General features: G+C 41.2%; 1 protein-coding gene across 1 annotated transcript in view; it reads right to left on the minus strand.

The window, feature by feature from the left end:
* Window positions 1–16,586, minus strand: part of CSMD3 (CUB and Sushi multiple domains 3) — a gene marked incomplete at its 5' end in the record, with an annotated part of 687,334 nt that overhangs the window by 569,227 nt on the left and 101,521 nt on the right. Inside the window, one exon of the mRNA XM_081322366.1 lies at window positions 4,480–4,702. Coding sequence (XP_081178492.1) covers window positions 4,480–4,702 — 223 coding nt within the window. The remainder of the gene's footprint in view (window positions 1–4,479; window positions 4,703–16,586) is intronic.

The raw sequence follows: 16,586 nt of genomic DNA on the forward strand, positions 1-16,586 counted from the left end.
CTCAAAATGACAGAATGATCTCAGTTCGAATCCAAGGCAAACCATTCAATATCACAGTAGTCCAGGTCTATGCCCCAACCACCAGTGCTGAAGAGGATGAAATTGACCAGTTCTATGAAGCACTACAGCACCTTATAGAACTAACACCAAAAAATGATGTTCTTATCATCATGGGGGATTGGAATGCTAAAGTAGGAAGCCAAAAGATAACTGGAATAACAGGCAAGTTTGGCCTTGGAGTGCAAAATGAAGCAGGGCACAGGCTGATAGAATTCTGTCAAGAGAATACAATGGTCATAGCAAACACTCTTTTCCAACAACCCAAGAGACGGCTCTACACATGGACATCACCAGATGGTCAACACAGAAATCAGATTGACTATATGCTCTGCAGCCAAAGATGGAGAAGCTCTATACAGTCAGTAAAAACAAGACCAGGAGCTGACTGTGGCTCAGACCATGAGCTTCTCCTTGCAAAGTTTAGGCTTAAACTGAAGAAAGTAGGGAAAAGCACTAGGCCACTCAGGTATGAATTAAATCATATCCCTGTTGAATATACAGTAGAGGTGACAAATAGATTTAAGGAATTAGATCTGATAGACAGAGTGCCTGAAGAACTATGGACAGAGGTTCGCGACATTGTACAACAGGTAGCAACCAAAACCATCCCAAAGAAAAAGAAATGCAAGAAAGCAAAATGGCTGTCTGAGGAAGCTTTGCAAATAGCTGAGGAAAGGAGGGAAGCGAAAGGCAAGGGAGAAAAAGAAAGATACACCCAATTGAATGCAGAATTCCAGAGAATAGCTAGAAGAGATAAGAATGCCTTCTTAAATGAACAGTGCAAAGAAATAGAAGAAAATAATAGAATAGGGAGGACCAGAGATCTTTTCAAGAAAATTGGAGAAATGAAGGGAACGTTTAATGCAAAAATGGGCATGATAAAGGACCAAAATGGCAGGGACCTAACAGAGGCAGAAGAGATTAAGAAGAGGTGGCAAAATTACACAGAAGAACTATACAAGAATGAGCTTAACGTCCCTGATAATCACAATGAGGTGGTCACTGACCTCGAGCCAGACATCCTAGAATGTGAAGTGAAGTGGGCCTTAGAAAAGCTGAGCAACAACAAAGCTAGTGGAAGTGACAGTATTCCAGCTGAGCTATTCAAAATCTTAAAAGACAATGCAGTAAAAGTGCTACACTCAATTTGCCAGCAAATTTGGAAAACTCAACAATGGCCACAGGATTGGAAAAGATCAGTTTACATTCCAATTCCAAAGAAAGGCAGTGCCAAAGAATGTTCAAACTATCGCACCATTGCACTCATTTCTCATGCTAGTAAAGTCATGCTTAAAATCCTACAAGCTAGACTTCAGCAGTATGTGGATCGAGAACTACCAGAAGTGCAGGCAGGATTTCGAAGAGGCAGAGGAACTAGAGATCAAATTGCCAACATACGCTGGATCATGGAGAAAGCTAGGGAGTTCCAGAAAAACATCTACTTCTGCTTCATTGACTATGCTAAAGCCTTTGATTGTGTGGATCATAACAAACTGTGGCAAGTTCTTAAAGAGATGGGAGTACCAGACCATCTTATTTGTCTCTTGAGAAACCTATATGCGGGTCAAGAAGCAACAGTGAGAACGGGACACGGAACCACTGATTGGTTCAAAATTGGGAAAGGAGTCCGGCAAGGCTGTATACTGTCGCCCTGCCTATTTAACCTATATGCAGAGCACATCATGAGAAAGGCAGGGCTAGATGAATCAAAAGTTGGAATTAAGATTGCCGGAAGAAATATCAACAACCTAAGATACGCAGATGATACCACTCTAATGGCAGAAAGTGAAGAAGAACTAAAGAGCCTCTTGTTGCAGGTGAAGAAGGAGAGTGCAAAACTTGGGTTGAAACTTAACATTAAGAAAACCAAGATCATGGCATCTGGCCCTCTCAATTCCTGGCAAATAGATGGGGAAGAAATGGAGGTAGTGACAGATTTTATTTTCCTGGGCTCCAAGATCACTGCAGATGGGGACTGTAGCCAAGAAATTAAAAGACGCTTGCTCCTGGGGAGGAAAGCCATGGCAAATCTAGACAGCACACTAAAAAGCAGAGACATCACCCTGTCAACAAAAGTGCGTATAGTCAAGGCTATGGTCTTCCCAGTTGCAACGTATGGCAGTGAAAGTTGGACCATAAGAAAGGCTGAGCGCCAAAGAATTGAGGCCTTTGAACTGTGGTGCTGGAGAAGACTCCTGCGAGTCCCTTGGACCGCAAGGCGATCAAACCGGTCAGTCCTAGAGGAGATCAATCCTGACTGCTCTTTAGAAGGCCAGATCCTGAAGCTAAAACTCAAGTACTTTGGCCACCTAATGAGAAGGAAGGACTCACTGGAGAAGAGCCTAATGCTGGGAAAGATCGAGGGCAATAGAAGAAGGGGACGACAGAGAATGAGGTGGCTGGATGGAGTCACTGAAGCAGTAGGCGTGAGCTTAAATGGACTCCAGAAGATGGTAGAGGACAGGAAGGCCTGGAGGAATGTTGTCCATAGGGTCGCGATGGGTCGGACACGACTTCGCAGCTAACAACAACAACATTAGATGATATGTACAAGTGTTTGCCTCTACCAAGAAAACTCTGTGGATGTGTAGCCAACAGCAGTGGAGCGTTCATTGAGAGGGTCATCTGGCATTAACAAAAGCATATCACCGCTAAACAAAGGAAGGGAAACTCCATGGCACTCTTTTTTTCAGTAAATCAGTTTTTTTTAATTGTAATGAATGGCAATAAACAAATGGAAGTTTTGAATGCCCCTATCTATTTTTTTTACTCCTGATTACTTTAGTTATACCAATAGAGTATTTCTTTCCCCCATTATCATCTACTAATTTCTGTGAACTTTATGTAGCTACAGGTAAATTCTAGTTCCTTTTCAATTCTTCAGAAAGATATTTGATTCTTTAGCTCCCATCTACCACATTTAATATGAGTTACATGACTCCAATCATGAGAATAGCTTTCACAATTTAAGTTGGCCATTCTAATAACCTCAATGTTTTTTAACCACATTTGGAATTCAGGGATCGTGTTATAGCCATTCTTATTGGGTATTTCATCACCATCCACCAAATTGTTTCCCTATGGTGCAGTAATATCTCCATCACTCTGCAACAGCGATAATTTCTTCCATTTGAATTAAAACCCAAAGGAAGCTAGCAGAATAAGATGCCCACTGGTCTTCTTTCAAGCTGGGAAATGTAGGGAATCTATAGCATAAGTAATACACAGAGATGTTCATTACAGGCCACAAAGATGTCAAAAGGAGGACATGTTGCGCGAATGACATAATTATGTATTTTGCATCAGATGCATTATGCCATTTGTTACAAGTACATAAGTCATATCATTTATAAAATATACATGTTAACAAAAACAGCAGCACTAGCAGTAGTACTTCTAACCATCAAGTATGCATATAAAAACAGCCAAGAAATACATAAAAGAGATTCTCAAGCAACCCAAGGACCAGGTAGATACATATAACTTTTGAAAATGCGAAGGGGGGGAATTTGGCACAATACTAAGAAAAATACACTTTGCCTGGAAAAGTGTAGTGTTGAGCAGCACAAACTAATAAGCAATCTGATTTGAGTCTCTATACAGAAGAAGAAAAAAAGAATTGAAGTGATTCTGTTTTTTCTCCTATATTTTTGCACAAACGAAAAGCAGTGTGTAGATAGACAGACAGATAGACAGACAGTAAGTATATAGATGATAGATAGAAATATAGTTGATATAGATATATATATAACACAATATTTAATCTTATAGTAGATCTAACTGCACTAGTATATAATCCCTGCAGCTAAAAATACTTTCAGTATTTTCTATCCGGATAGCAACTAAATTATGGGATAGTCAAACAGATGGACACACAGAAACACACTCATAGAGACGTACAGATACATAATGTATATATGGACTTGGAATTATGGAATTCCATATGTGAATATGGAATGTATATTTGGAAATAAGGGCCAAACTAATTATCATAGTAATTTCCAAATATCAGAAGCCTAACTTCTCAACTTGTGATTACATTTAAGAAAAAGAGGTGTCCATTGATCTTCAGACTCTTTGCATATAGATCATACATTTTATTATGATTGTGTCCATGTATATAGCACAGCACTCATAAGGATGAATGGGAGGTGACAAGTTTCTTGTCTTCTAAAAATGCCATTTTTACAAAAGCTTGTGTGTTTATGTCAAAGGAGTTGTCAGCCTACAACTGGGTGGGCAACAATATATTTGAGTAAATACCATTGTGTAATTTGAATTTAGGAAAATAAGAGGGAAAGGAAACCATTGGGAGCAATGTGATAGCACTAATTCTAAATGTTGCCAGAAAAGATTAATCCAACAAACGTTTTAATTTGTACCAATAACGTTTTTTATAAGATAAAAAAAAGTATTTACCTTGTCCTGAAGTTTGCTGGTTGAGGATGCCCATCATATAATGATAAATAGTCATATTCTTCTTCTAGAGCAAAAGACTGAAATACTATCTGTATTCTATTTCTTTCTTCTGCAATTATGACCCATGTGCAGTTTGCACCATTTGGATATCCATATGGAAAGCCTGGACTTTCTATAGTTCCATTGAGTCCTTTTAAAGTTCCACCACATGTATAAATAAATCCTGCAAAAAACAAAAGAGTTATAAGCTAGGAATTATTACAAATAAAATAGATAAGATAGATGAAATAACCTTTATTGTCACTTTTTACTGTGGGCACACTGGCACACATTAAAAATGAAATTCTGCTGCCTGCTCTCAAAAGTGTACACATACATAACACACATATAGATATGCTATATACATACATATGCATATACCTACACCCTTAAATATAAATACATATAAATATTAATCACTGTCCATTTTGAATACATAGTGGAAAGAGGATGCTTGAGAGTTCACAAGATTGATAACTTTAATGAACAATACTGTGACTGAATCTGGATGTTGTGTTTCAGATACCACAAAGTCTCTTTCCAAAAGGTAACAAGGAAAACAGGTCATGAAGAGGATGCATAGTGACCCAGACAATACTGCGGACCTTGCTCAAGCAATGCTTATACACTATGTCCTGGATAGAAGGAAGTGAATTGCCAATAATCTTTTCTGCCATTCTCACCACTCTCCCCACCGCCTTCCTATCTGAAACAGTAACGCTTCCAAACTAAACTGTAGTGCAATATGACTCTGTTGAAAGTGGTAAGGACAGGGGAAGGAAGATGTGACACAAAAAATGCAGGCATATTTAAACCAAATACCTTGTGGTTTAAAATAAATCCTTAACCCATTATGTGAATTTATTCTAAAGGATATACTTTGGGCAGATGGAGGACCTGTCAGCCCTACTTATTTTAAAATGTGATTTTTCCAAACAGTATGTTATGACCCAGTTGTTAAGTGGAATTTCCAACTGAACAGTGGAGTTTGTAACACTGGGTGAAAACAAATTTCTCAATATGTTATTATTAAATACAGTAGCAAACCCCCAAACAGTTTGAAACCGGATTGCCAAAGAATTTTGTCTTTTTCTTTGTACACTGTAGCAGTTGAGACAAACACTTCTTCGCCCTTGAGATGAAGAAAAGATCTTAACATTTTCTTTTGTGATTGGTCTTCCTCCTTGCAATTAATCCTTACTGCTTTGGTCTATGTCTTCAGGTGTAATTTGCAAAACTCTTTTTCTGTGAATCTACCTTGACGTATAGCACATGTTGGGCACATTACATGAATAAATTGCCAAAGCAGAAATTTTCATTTCCTCTCCTGTTATCTCAAAAAGAATGTGAACAACAATTCACCATACTGAATAATAACAGCAAGTGAAAAAAATAACTAAATATTTAATGTCTTTTTTTTAAAGCTAGCCTTCTTTCAGAGAACAGAAGTGTTCTTTTGGCTTGTCTGCTATCTACATCGTGTGTCAAGATGATACACATGATTTCTTCTGATTTCATCTTACTTACTGACCCTTCTATTACCATAACCAAAATCATCAATAGGAACATGTTGGAAAAAACAGGAAGGATTGGGGCAGGGATATTGAAAGCAGACATGAACACCAGGAAAAGAATTAAAACTGTAATTTAACTAGGCTTAGCTTTACCACTTAAGGGGTGTGGTGGCTCAGTGGGTTAGGACGCTGAGCTTGTTGATCAGAAGGTCGGCAGTTTGGTGGGTCGAATCCTGAGTGCCGCGTAACAGAGTGAGCGCCTTTTACTCGTCCCAGCTTCTGCCAACCTAGCAGTTCGAAAGCATGTAAAAATGCAAGTAGAAAAATAGGGACCACTACGGTGGGAAGGTAACAGCGTTCCGTGCACCTTTGGCGTCTAGTCATGCCGGCCACATGACCACGGAGATGTCCTCAGACAAGCGTTGGCTCTTCGGCTTTGAAATGGAGATGAGCACCGGCTCCTAGAGTCGGAAACAACTAGCACGCATATGCGGGGGAACCTTTACCTTTACCTTACCTAGCTTTACCACTTAGCCAGTGATCCCTGCTGAACTTCCTTCTTGGCTAGATGGTCAAAGACAAAGAGAACTTCAAATGTGCTCCTCACAAAACAGTATTCAGGCTGTTCCATGTTTCATCTATCCAGCAAGACAAATTCCCATCAAGCCTTTATCAAGAAGTATACAGTAGGTGTGTAGACTCCTTTTGTGTCTCAAGTCCATAAATCATCTACTTTTTATTTATTTATTTATTTATTTATTTATTTATTTATTTATTTATTTATTTATATACCGCCCTTCTCCCGAGGGACTCGGGGCGGTGTACAGAGTAAGGTAGGTATACAGATTGAACAATAGAGAAAAACAATAGTAAAAACAACTGAGACCCCAAGGCCGGACTGCTGGAACAGGTAAGTTTTTAAATCGCGCCGGAAGGTGCGAAGGTCGGGGGCCATCCGGATTTCGGTAGGCAAGCAGTTCCAGAGGGCTGGCGCACCCACTGAGAATGCCCTCCCCCTGGGGGCCATCAGCCGACATTCCTTGAGCGGTGGCACCCTGAGGAGGCCCTCTCTGTGGGAGCGCACAGGACGGAGGGGTGTTGACGTTGGCAGAAGGTGCTCCCGTAGGTAGTCCGGACCCATGCCATGTAGGGCTTTGTATGTCATTGTTACCACCTTGAATTTCACTCGGAAGGCAACCGGAAGCCAGTGCAGCTCACGGAGGAGAGGTGTGATATGGGAGTATCGGGAGGCCCCCAAAAGTGTCCGTGCAGCTGCACTTTGCACCAGTTGAAGCTTCCGAGTGGCTCTCAAGGGCAGCCCCATGTAGAGAGTGTTACAGTAGTCTAGGCGAGAGGTCACAAGTGCATGGGTGACTGTACATAAGGCATCCAGGTCCAGATAAGGTCGAAGTTGGCGCACCAGTCGAACCCGGGAGAAGGCCCCCTTGGTCAAAGCTCCTATGTGATCTTCCAAGGATAGCTGTGAGTCTAGGAGGACACCCAGGTTGCGGGCCCTATCAATAGGGGGTAATAACTCATCCCCGATGTTAAGGGATGGAATGATCTGAGTATCCTGGCTTGCCGGTATGTACAGCCATTCAGTCTTGTCAGGGTTGAGTTGAAGCCTGTTCCTCCCCATCCATTCCCGGACCGCTTTCAGGCAGCGGGACATCACGTCGAGGGCATCACTGATGCTGTTTGGAGTTGAGATGAAAAGCTGGGTGTCATCAGCATACTGATGGTACCCTACTCCAAAACCACGAATGATCTCACCCAGCAGTTTCATGTAGATGTTGAACAGGAGAGGCGAGAGGACCGACCCCTGAGGGACTCCGCAAACGAGAGGCCTCAGAGTCGACCTCTGTCCTCCTGCCAGCACCGACTGCGAGCGACCCAGGAGAAAGGAGGAGAACCACCGCAGAACCGTGCCTCCCACTCCCAGTCCCCTGAGGCGCCGCAGTAAGATACCATGGTCGATGGTATCGAAAGCCGCCGAAAGGTCTAATAAGACTAGGACAGAGGAATGGCCCCTGTCCCGGGCTCTCCAGAGATCATTCATCAGAGCGACCAATGCCGTCTCCATGCTGTAGCCCGGCCTGAAGCCCGATTGGCACGGGTCTAGATAAACCGCTTCATCCAGGACCTGAGGAAGTTGATGCGCCACCACACTCTCAACAACCTTCGCAAGGAAGCGAAGGTTGGAGACTGGATGAAAGTTATTCAATGAGGTTGGGTCCTAGGTGGGCTTCTTGAGGAGAGGTCTCACCACCGCCTCCTTCAAGGCGGTGGGGAAGTGACCCTCGCTCAGAGAAGCAGAGATGACTGCCTGAAACCAGCCTCGTGTCCCCTCTCGAGCTGCATAGGCCAGCCAGGAAGGGCACGGGTCCAGTAAGCATGTGGAGGAGCTCAACCTCCTCATAATCCTGTCCACTTCCTTCGGAGTCACAGGATCAAATTCCTCCCAGATGACGTCGACAAGACTGTCCATGTCCTGTTCCTCCAACTCTGCCCAGTTGGAGTCCAGGCCGGTTCGAATCCGAGCGATTTTATCCAACAGATATTGACCGAATTCCTCGGCTCGACCCTGTAAGGGTTCCTCCCTCACCTCTTGGTTCAGTAGGGAGCGAGTCACTCTGAACAAGGCAGCCGGGCGATTATCTGCGGACGCGATGAGGATGGAAAAGTAATTGGATTTCGCCACCCTTATCGCTGCGAGATAAGACCTGGTGAGGATTCTTAGTCGCAATCGGTCGGATTCGGATCGACTGGATCTCCAACGGCTCTCTAGGCCCCGTCTCCGACGCTTCATCTCCCGGAGCTCCGCGGTGAACCATGGGGCTCGCTGGGATCTGCGCCGGGTCAGGGGCCGCAGGGGTACAACTCGGTCCAGAGCCTCCGTGGCTGCCCTTTCCCAGGCTTCCACTAAGGCGTCCGCCGAGCTGTGAGCAGGGAGTGCATGTGGGTTCCCAAGCGCTGCCTGGAACCTATCAGGGTCCATTAGGCGCCTAGGGCGGTACCATCTGGTTGGCACCGTGCACCCACGGCGGGGGGTGGCAAAGGGGAAGTCTAGCCATAGGAGGTGATGATCGGTCCATGACAGGGGCGTAACGGTCGTGGTGCCCCCACCGATATCATCACGCCACCGTCCAGACAAGAACACCAAGTCGGGGGTGTGGCCTCCCTCATGAGTCGGTCCAGAAATTATTTGCAACAGGTCCATGGCCGCCATGGAAGCCATGAACTCCCGAGCTAGTTTGGACGATCCTCCCAGGGACGGTAGGTTAAAGTCGCCCAAGACCATGAGTTTTGGGTATTCAACCACCAACCCTGAGAGGACATCGAGTAGCTTGGGCAGGGCTGCCGCTGCACGATTAGGTGGTAGGTACGCCAGCAGCAGGCCCAACTGCGCCCCCGGGCCGTATCTCAGAAGGAGAGACTCACACCCAACTATCTGAGGGACAGTGGTCTCTCGCGGGCTAAGGGTCTCCCTGATGATTACTGCCACTCCTCCGCCCCTCCCATGGGCCCGAGGCTGCAGTATGCAACTATTTCAGCTGAAAACAGCAATAAGCACATTTCATCCAATGGTTTCTTTTGTCAGCCTTCTCTTTTGCTCTGCAGTGCATGATTCAATATATTATTGGATTAATGCAAATAGCCGTCCTGTAAACCTTTCTCAAGTAAGTTTGGTCCGCTTCTGTCAACTGTTACCAAAATATTTTGGGGAAAGAAGTGTTATTTTCCTTTCTCAGTATCATTCCTTGCCTCATCAACTCTTTTTCTATTTTTAAATCCCATCTGACTAAAACTTCAATTGTTATTTCTTTTTAACTGACTGTTAATTCTGTAGAAGCCATAGGGAGTATGCTTGGTTTGGATATTGCTTCTCAGAAGGAAGTTTGAATTGCTAATGAATTATGCATAAATGCGGTTCCTCATATCATAAAATGATACAATTTTTTGAAATATGTGAAACCCATGTTGATGAAGCATATTGCTATTGGTATCCTATTTCGCAAGATCTCTCAGCTTCACATCCATACGACACATCTAAGCATTAGTATAGCTATTGTTTCTGTTAGGATTTAGGGACAGGCTTCCCAAAACCTGGGCTAAAGGCGTATAGCGTATCAAGCGTCTTCATTCTCCAGAATGGCTATGCAAGTTGTTTTTTGGGATTCACAGAAAATTCTCTGGTAGATACAGAAATTGTTTAAGAATAATGTTAACCATTCTAATCATTGGGTTGGTTTTTAACATGTTATTCAGAAGCCTTTTTTGCTATTTACTGCTATTAGCGTTATTTCATTTGATATTATTTCCTGTAAGTGTTCTGTTTTATTGGGTAATTCTTTTAGAATTTTTTCTGATTTAATGTGTTATCAAACACTCTGGGAAAAGATGTGGCATCCACAGTCACTATAAAAAGAAATAAAATAGGTTATTCTCCAACAATACTCAGAAACTGGCAAAGTCCATTGCTTCATTCAGCATTATTAAAACAACAAAATAGTCTTTTCATCCAAAACTTCCCTATCTGGATTGTCAGGTCATTCCTGTGCTGTCTCAGGGACCAGTTTTTGTAAAATAGCTCTAACTGAGCAGAGATACTATTGCTATGCATGAATTCACATTTAAAAAAAAAGAAATCAGAACTCAAATTTAAAGGAAGATCAAGAAAAACCAAGCAGTGTTTCTTTTGGGGGGAATTCAAATGTATTTCTTGATTTTCAGTAAAGAGTCAACTTTGATTTAATGCACATAAAAGTCCTTAAAACTGCCTGAATAGGATATTTGGGGAAAAGCTTGTATTCGTTTAATGTCTGACATGAACTCTCTGTTAAATGTCTGGTTTGCTTCTGTATCTGATGACTAGTGTACTCCTAAGAGCCTACTAACAGCAAAATGTAACCTTTCTGTGCTGGAAAGGTACTGGAAAAATAGAAATATTTGAGGTTAATTATTCTCAGACATGGGTATTCTTAATTTTTTAACTTTGTCTCAAAGTCCACTTTCAGTATCATGAAGGAATTGAACATTTTTCTGAATAAGGAGAAATCATCAAGCAGAAATACAGCATATAATCCTTTAATCCACCGTGCTAGTTTTGAAAGAGCAGGTTGTCTCAACTTTTAATGCAATCCACTGGCAAACAGATTTAAAATACAACAGAATTTTAAAATTCTACAAAAGGCAATCAGAACAGAACAGCCAAGACGAACAATTATTTGCAAATGCATTTGATTTGCATAATCCATTCTGAAAGTAAAATTAGCACTTTGTGGTTTTGGACTAATGCAGCACGTTTTAGCAGAAAGATTTTGCTTTTTCTTTGGTTTATATACCTCAGACCTATATGCTAAACTCTTTAACTCTTTTACCCCTTCATGAAGTTTCAGATTATTCATCAACCTCACATTTATATTATGAAAATAAATACTACTTTAGCTAATAGCACTGTGAGTGATCATAATAGTAATTAACACCATCAAAGAAGAATGTCTGCCTAACCCAGGTCCTTGGGAAGGATGTCATAGGTGGATAAAAATACCAAATCCAGTCTAAGCATCTAGCTGACTGTGTGACAAACCATAATAGCAAGCTAAGATTCATAACCTTTATTGTCATTTACTTGTATACACAATGGCAGACATTAAAATGAAATTCCTATGCCCTGTTCTCGAAGGAAGGAACTGCACCCATCAAAGAATATCACCATCCCAAGATGACAAAATAATATAATTACAGCAGCAGCCCCAAAAATGCCAGGTTACACAAAAATGATACCAAAACTTATATTAATCACAATTCACTTTGAATACCCAACACAAAAAGAATCTGGAGAGTTAACAAAGTTGATATTATAAGGAACAGAGCTATGCAGAATCTAGTTCTGCTTCGGGTACTACAATACCTCTTCTCAGAAGGCAACAATGAAAAAAGGGCATGGAAAGAATGTGTAAAATCCCTGACAATACTATAGACCCTGGTCAAGCAGTGCTTATATGTCATGTCCTGGATAGAAGGAACTTAATAATAATAAGAAACAAAAAATAGGAAATAATCAAATAATGAAAACCTGACAAAGAGGAGACCCCAAAATTTTGGACAAGTTTGTGGTCAGGCTTGAGCCCCAATAGGAATGCAACATGGATAAGCAAGTTGAAAGCATGGTCAAAGTATGCAGCATGGAAAATATTAGGATAATTAAGGTAATGGTATGGGAGCAGTCAAAGAAGATAAAAAACCGAATGTTCCAGGATCAGATTAACTCACTGGATTCTGGCTAAAATCACTGAAAAGTCAACACTTTTGAGACTGGCAAACCAGATGAACAGTTTTTGAAAGAAAATGAAGAATGATTAACAACTGGAAAGACATTTCTAATTCAGAAGGACAAGGAGTAAGAAAAGAAGTCTGGAAACTAGAATATATATATTTCTGTAGAAAAAAAGGATGCTGTGCTGGTTAGAGTATTATTTGTCTTTAAGGGTATACTTCTTTTCCAATGCAATACAGTATTATTTCCACTTATTCACCTACTGTCATTCCCCTTTCTCATCATCTTAGAATGACTGATCTTTGGCAAAAATTGCTGGCTGCTTTCCTATGGTCATTAATGTTTACCATCGTGCTTGAAAGCAGCTACCATTGTCCCAGTTCCCAAGAAAACTGCAGTTGAGTGCCTGAATGACTACAGACCTATTGCATTGTCTGTAGTCATGAAATGCTTCGAAAGATTGGTTCTCCAAAATCTTAGGACATGCCTCCCACTGGACTTTGATAAACATCAATTTGCCTACAGGGGAAATAGGTCGACAGACGATGCCATAGCTACTGCTTTACACTCTGCAGCAAGTCATCTCGAGAAGCCTGGAAGTTACGTCAGGATGCTTTTTGTTGACTACAGCTCGGCTTTCAACACCATTTTGCCGAGCATTTTCATCGAGAAGCTGACTGACTTGAAATTCTCCCTCGCCATCTGCGATTGGATTCAAGACTTTCTTAGGGATCGGTTACAAACAGTGAGGGTCGGCTCTGCTTTGTCCACCCCCCTGAAGCTTTGCACCGGCATGCCACAGGGCTGTGTGCTTAGCCCCTACCTGTACTCTTTATACACTTATGATTGTGTATCATCTGACCCATCCACTGCGATAATCAAGTTCGCAGATGATACAACTGTGGTGGGTCTTATTACAGGTGGGGATGAGACAGCATATAGGGCGGAGGTACAAAAACTATCCATATGGTGTAGTAACAACAACTTGCACCTAAACATCAGCAAGACGAAAGAGATGGTGTTAGACTTCCGGAGAAAAAAGGAGGAACCTGCCCCACTTTACATCGGGGAGAACCGTGTAGAGAGAGTTTCCTCCTTTAAATTTCTGTGAGTCTACCTCTGTGAAGATCTGACCTGGAAAGTTAACACAACTCAGGTGGCTAGAAAGGCCCAACAGAGGCTTCACTTTCTTAGGGTCTTGCGGAAGAACAGGGTAGAACAACAGCTAATGACCCTCTTTTACCGGTCTACTATAGAGAGTGTCCTCTAGTATGATATTGTGGTTTGGTATGCTGGTCTGACAGCCGCGGATAGGAAAGTATTACAGAGGGTAGTGAGCACAGCACAAGACATTGTGGGCTGTTCCCTGACACCACTGGATGACATCGCCAGGGCTCGTTGCCTTGGAAGAGTGAGGAAGATTCTCAGGGATGACTCACACCCTGGACGGTATCTCCTTACTCTCCTACCATCCGGTAGGAGATATAGGAATATAGCCAGCCGTACCAACAGGCTGAAAAATAGCTTTTATCCGTGGGCTGTTAGGCTTTTAAATGGGACATAATCTTATGCAGAATTAACTTGGGAGGCCAGTGTGTGGTGTAGTTGGTTCACATAGTGTGGTGGGATGGAGGGTTTGTTGTCACTGTGTGTTGGGGGGAGAGAGCACGGGGGGAGGCTCAGCTAATCTCAATGTACACATGTTGTACTTTGACAATAAAGGTTTATTTATTTATTTAATTTATTTATTTATTGAATGGAATCTTGCATCAATCCTACATAACCAAAATTTAAAAAAAGCAATGAGAATCATTTAGGGGGAAAAAAAACAATCAGATGGACAAGTATCTGGAGTGTGATGATAAAGGAAGAATTCTGAGATGAAAGAGTGTTCCAAAATTGCTACTGTGATCTGGAAGTAATGATTTAGTCCTGAAGTCAGGAGGATCTTTGTGATAACAAAACAGCAAAGGTACAGAAGATCAAAGAAGTTCGCAAAGTGCCCTGTCGAATTGCTTCAAAAAGATAAGAAAAAGTGATACTACAACTACAATCAATAGTTAAATACAACAATAGAAGAGAAGAATACAATAATAAGCAAGAGTATCCATAGTTAAATACAACATGAAATGGTATTTATTAATATCATTATTTTACCACTGTGAAATTCAGATACCTGAGGTTTCACACTCACTAAGAATCTTAACCAACAACTTCCAAGCAACTACTTAAGACCTTGACTCATAATCTCTTCTGCTAACTAATATACCCCAGCATGTTATCCTAACTAGACTGTGAGAAGTAAAGTCATAAACATGAAGCATTTGTCTTTTTAAAAAATGGCAGAAAAAATTGGATGACTCATTCCCTTACAGTGATATAACTGCTTCACTAAACTAAAGCTTGAAAATGTTAATGAGGTTTAATCAGAAACCTAGTCACCTGAGACAAAGTCATTTAATATATCTACCCTGGTTCCATGTAATCTGGCATATATTCTGGTTACTTGCCATTACGCTGCTGGGGCATGAGATTTTGCAAAATTGGGAGTGATATGAGTGAGTTAAGATAAACTATATAGAATTCAATATAAGTTTTAATTAGCAGCTAATCCATTGCATAGCACAGTGAATTACAGAATTTTAATAAAGGAAGACAATAACACAGAAGTCTGTCTTCTGACGTTGTTTTACAGCACAGGTGTCTAAACCAGGGTCTCCAACATTGACAATTTTAAAAATTGTGGACTTCAAGTCCCAGGCTTCCTCAGCCATCATGGATGGCGGGGAAATTTGGGGAGTTGAAGTCCACAAGTCTTAAACTTGCCAAGGTTGGACATTCCTGCTTTAGAACACTTGGGGAGAAAGAGTGACAAGACATTCAGGGTTGCTTGTATCATAGCTACAACTCCAGATGTACCTAGCTAGCAACTGTGTCCTATTCATAGGAACAAAAACAGTTTAGGTTATGATTCTAATTATAAGGCAGTCCACTTGCTTCCATAGTTTCTTACTGGAATCCAAGCAACCCAACCATTTGCAGCTGTATGGACTTTCAAGTATATGCTTGAGTAGATCTTCATCTGGAGAAGAAAGAAAGAAAGAAAGAAAGAAAGAAAGAAAGAAAGAAAGAAAGAAAGAAAGAAAGAAAGAAAGAAAGAAAGAAAGAAAGAAAGAAAGAGGAAGGAAGGAAGGAAGGAAGGAAGTTTTGACTTATTTATCTTGTTTTTTGAATGTTCTGTCTTACTATATTTATGTGTTTGTATACAATAAACACTAAAGACATTTACACATGCTGACATGTATGCGTGAGATTTGGGCATGTTGATATGAGAATACAAACATTTATCTTGAGTTTAATTCAGTTAAATGTTCTGCAAGTTAAAATATCAGCTATACATCAAATCAAATTAATAAATCAAAAGGTAGAAAACCATGGGAGATGCAAGGATTTCTCTAAGATGTTTTGCTAGCTCTTAAGTGGGTCATACATCTTGCTTTGACATCTCAGCCTTACTCTTCAAAAGTGCCATGCAAAGTTGAACACAGTATTTGCTTTCTTAGGTTGGAGAGATACTATTGCTTGTTCTCTACTGCTCATTCTATTTTACTGCTTGATTTGGCACATGATGTAACTCTTTTGGTGGCAAGCTGGAATTTATCTACAGAATTGTACAAATACAAACAAAGCTATTGTTGAAGGAAAAGTCTTCATCAGCGTCCAGTCCAAGCTGGGAATAAACAACATGGCAACTGCTTTAGAAAGAAGTTGTAGTTTATTGAAGAGGAGAGCCAGACAGAAAGATGGCTCTGGAAGTAAAGAGAGTGAGCACATGTAGTATGGAGTGGGTTTTTTATACCCTCTTGGGCTTTTGTTTGCAGTTGTTTCCTGTTCCAGTTTGAGGGTTTGTATTTCCTGTGTCATGTACTTTGACCTGAGTCTGAGTGTGCCTTTCTGGCATTCTGGTGGTGGTGGGTTAATCCTATCATGTTTCCTGTACTTAGAATTTGGATGGGGTATGTAGATTTTAAGGGTCTTTTTCTTCCTATTATGTTTCTTCAGTTTCGAGCTAGAGGGCTCCAACCTTCTTGAATGGATTATTACATATGCATTTCTACAGAGCAGGTTTGTGCTTGGGAGAGGGAGACTTGGGGCTATTAAGAAAAACTTTTTTTGCAATTTATGGATACAAATTTATGGATCTTCATCTCCCTCTTTAAGATCCTTTGAGGAAATATAATATTCTGTCCTTTTAATATTTCCTTTTCTGGGGG

The sequence above is a fragment of the Vipera berus genome (genome assembly GCF_964194415.1).
Source record: "Vipera berus genome assembly, chromosome: 3".
NCBI lineage: Eukaryota > Metazoa > Chordata > Lepidosauria > Squamata > Viperidae > Vipera > Vipera berus.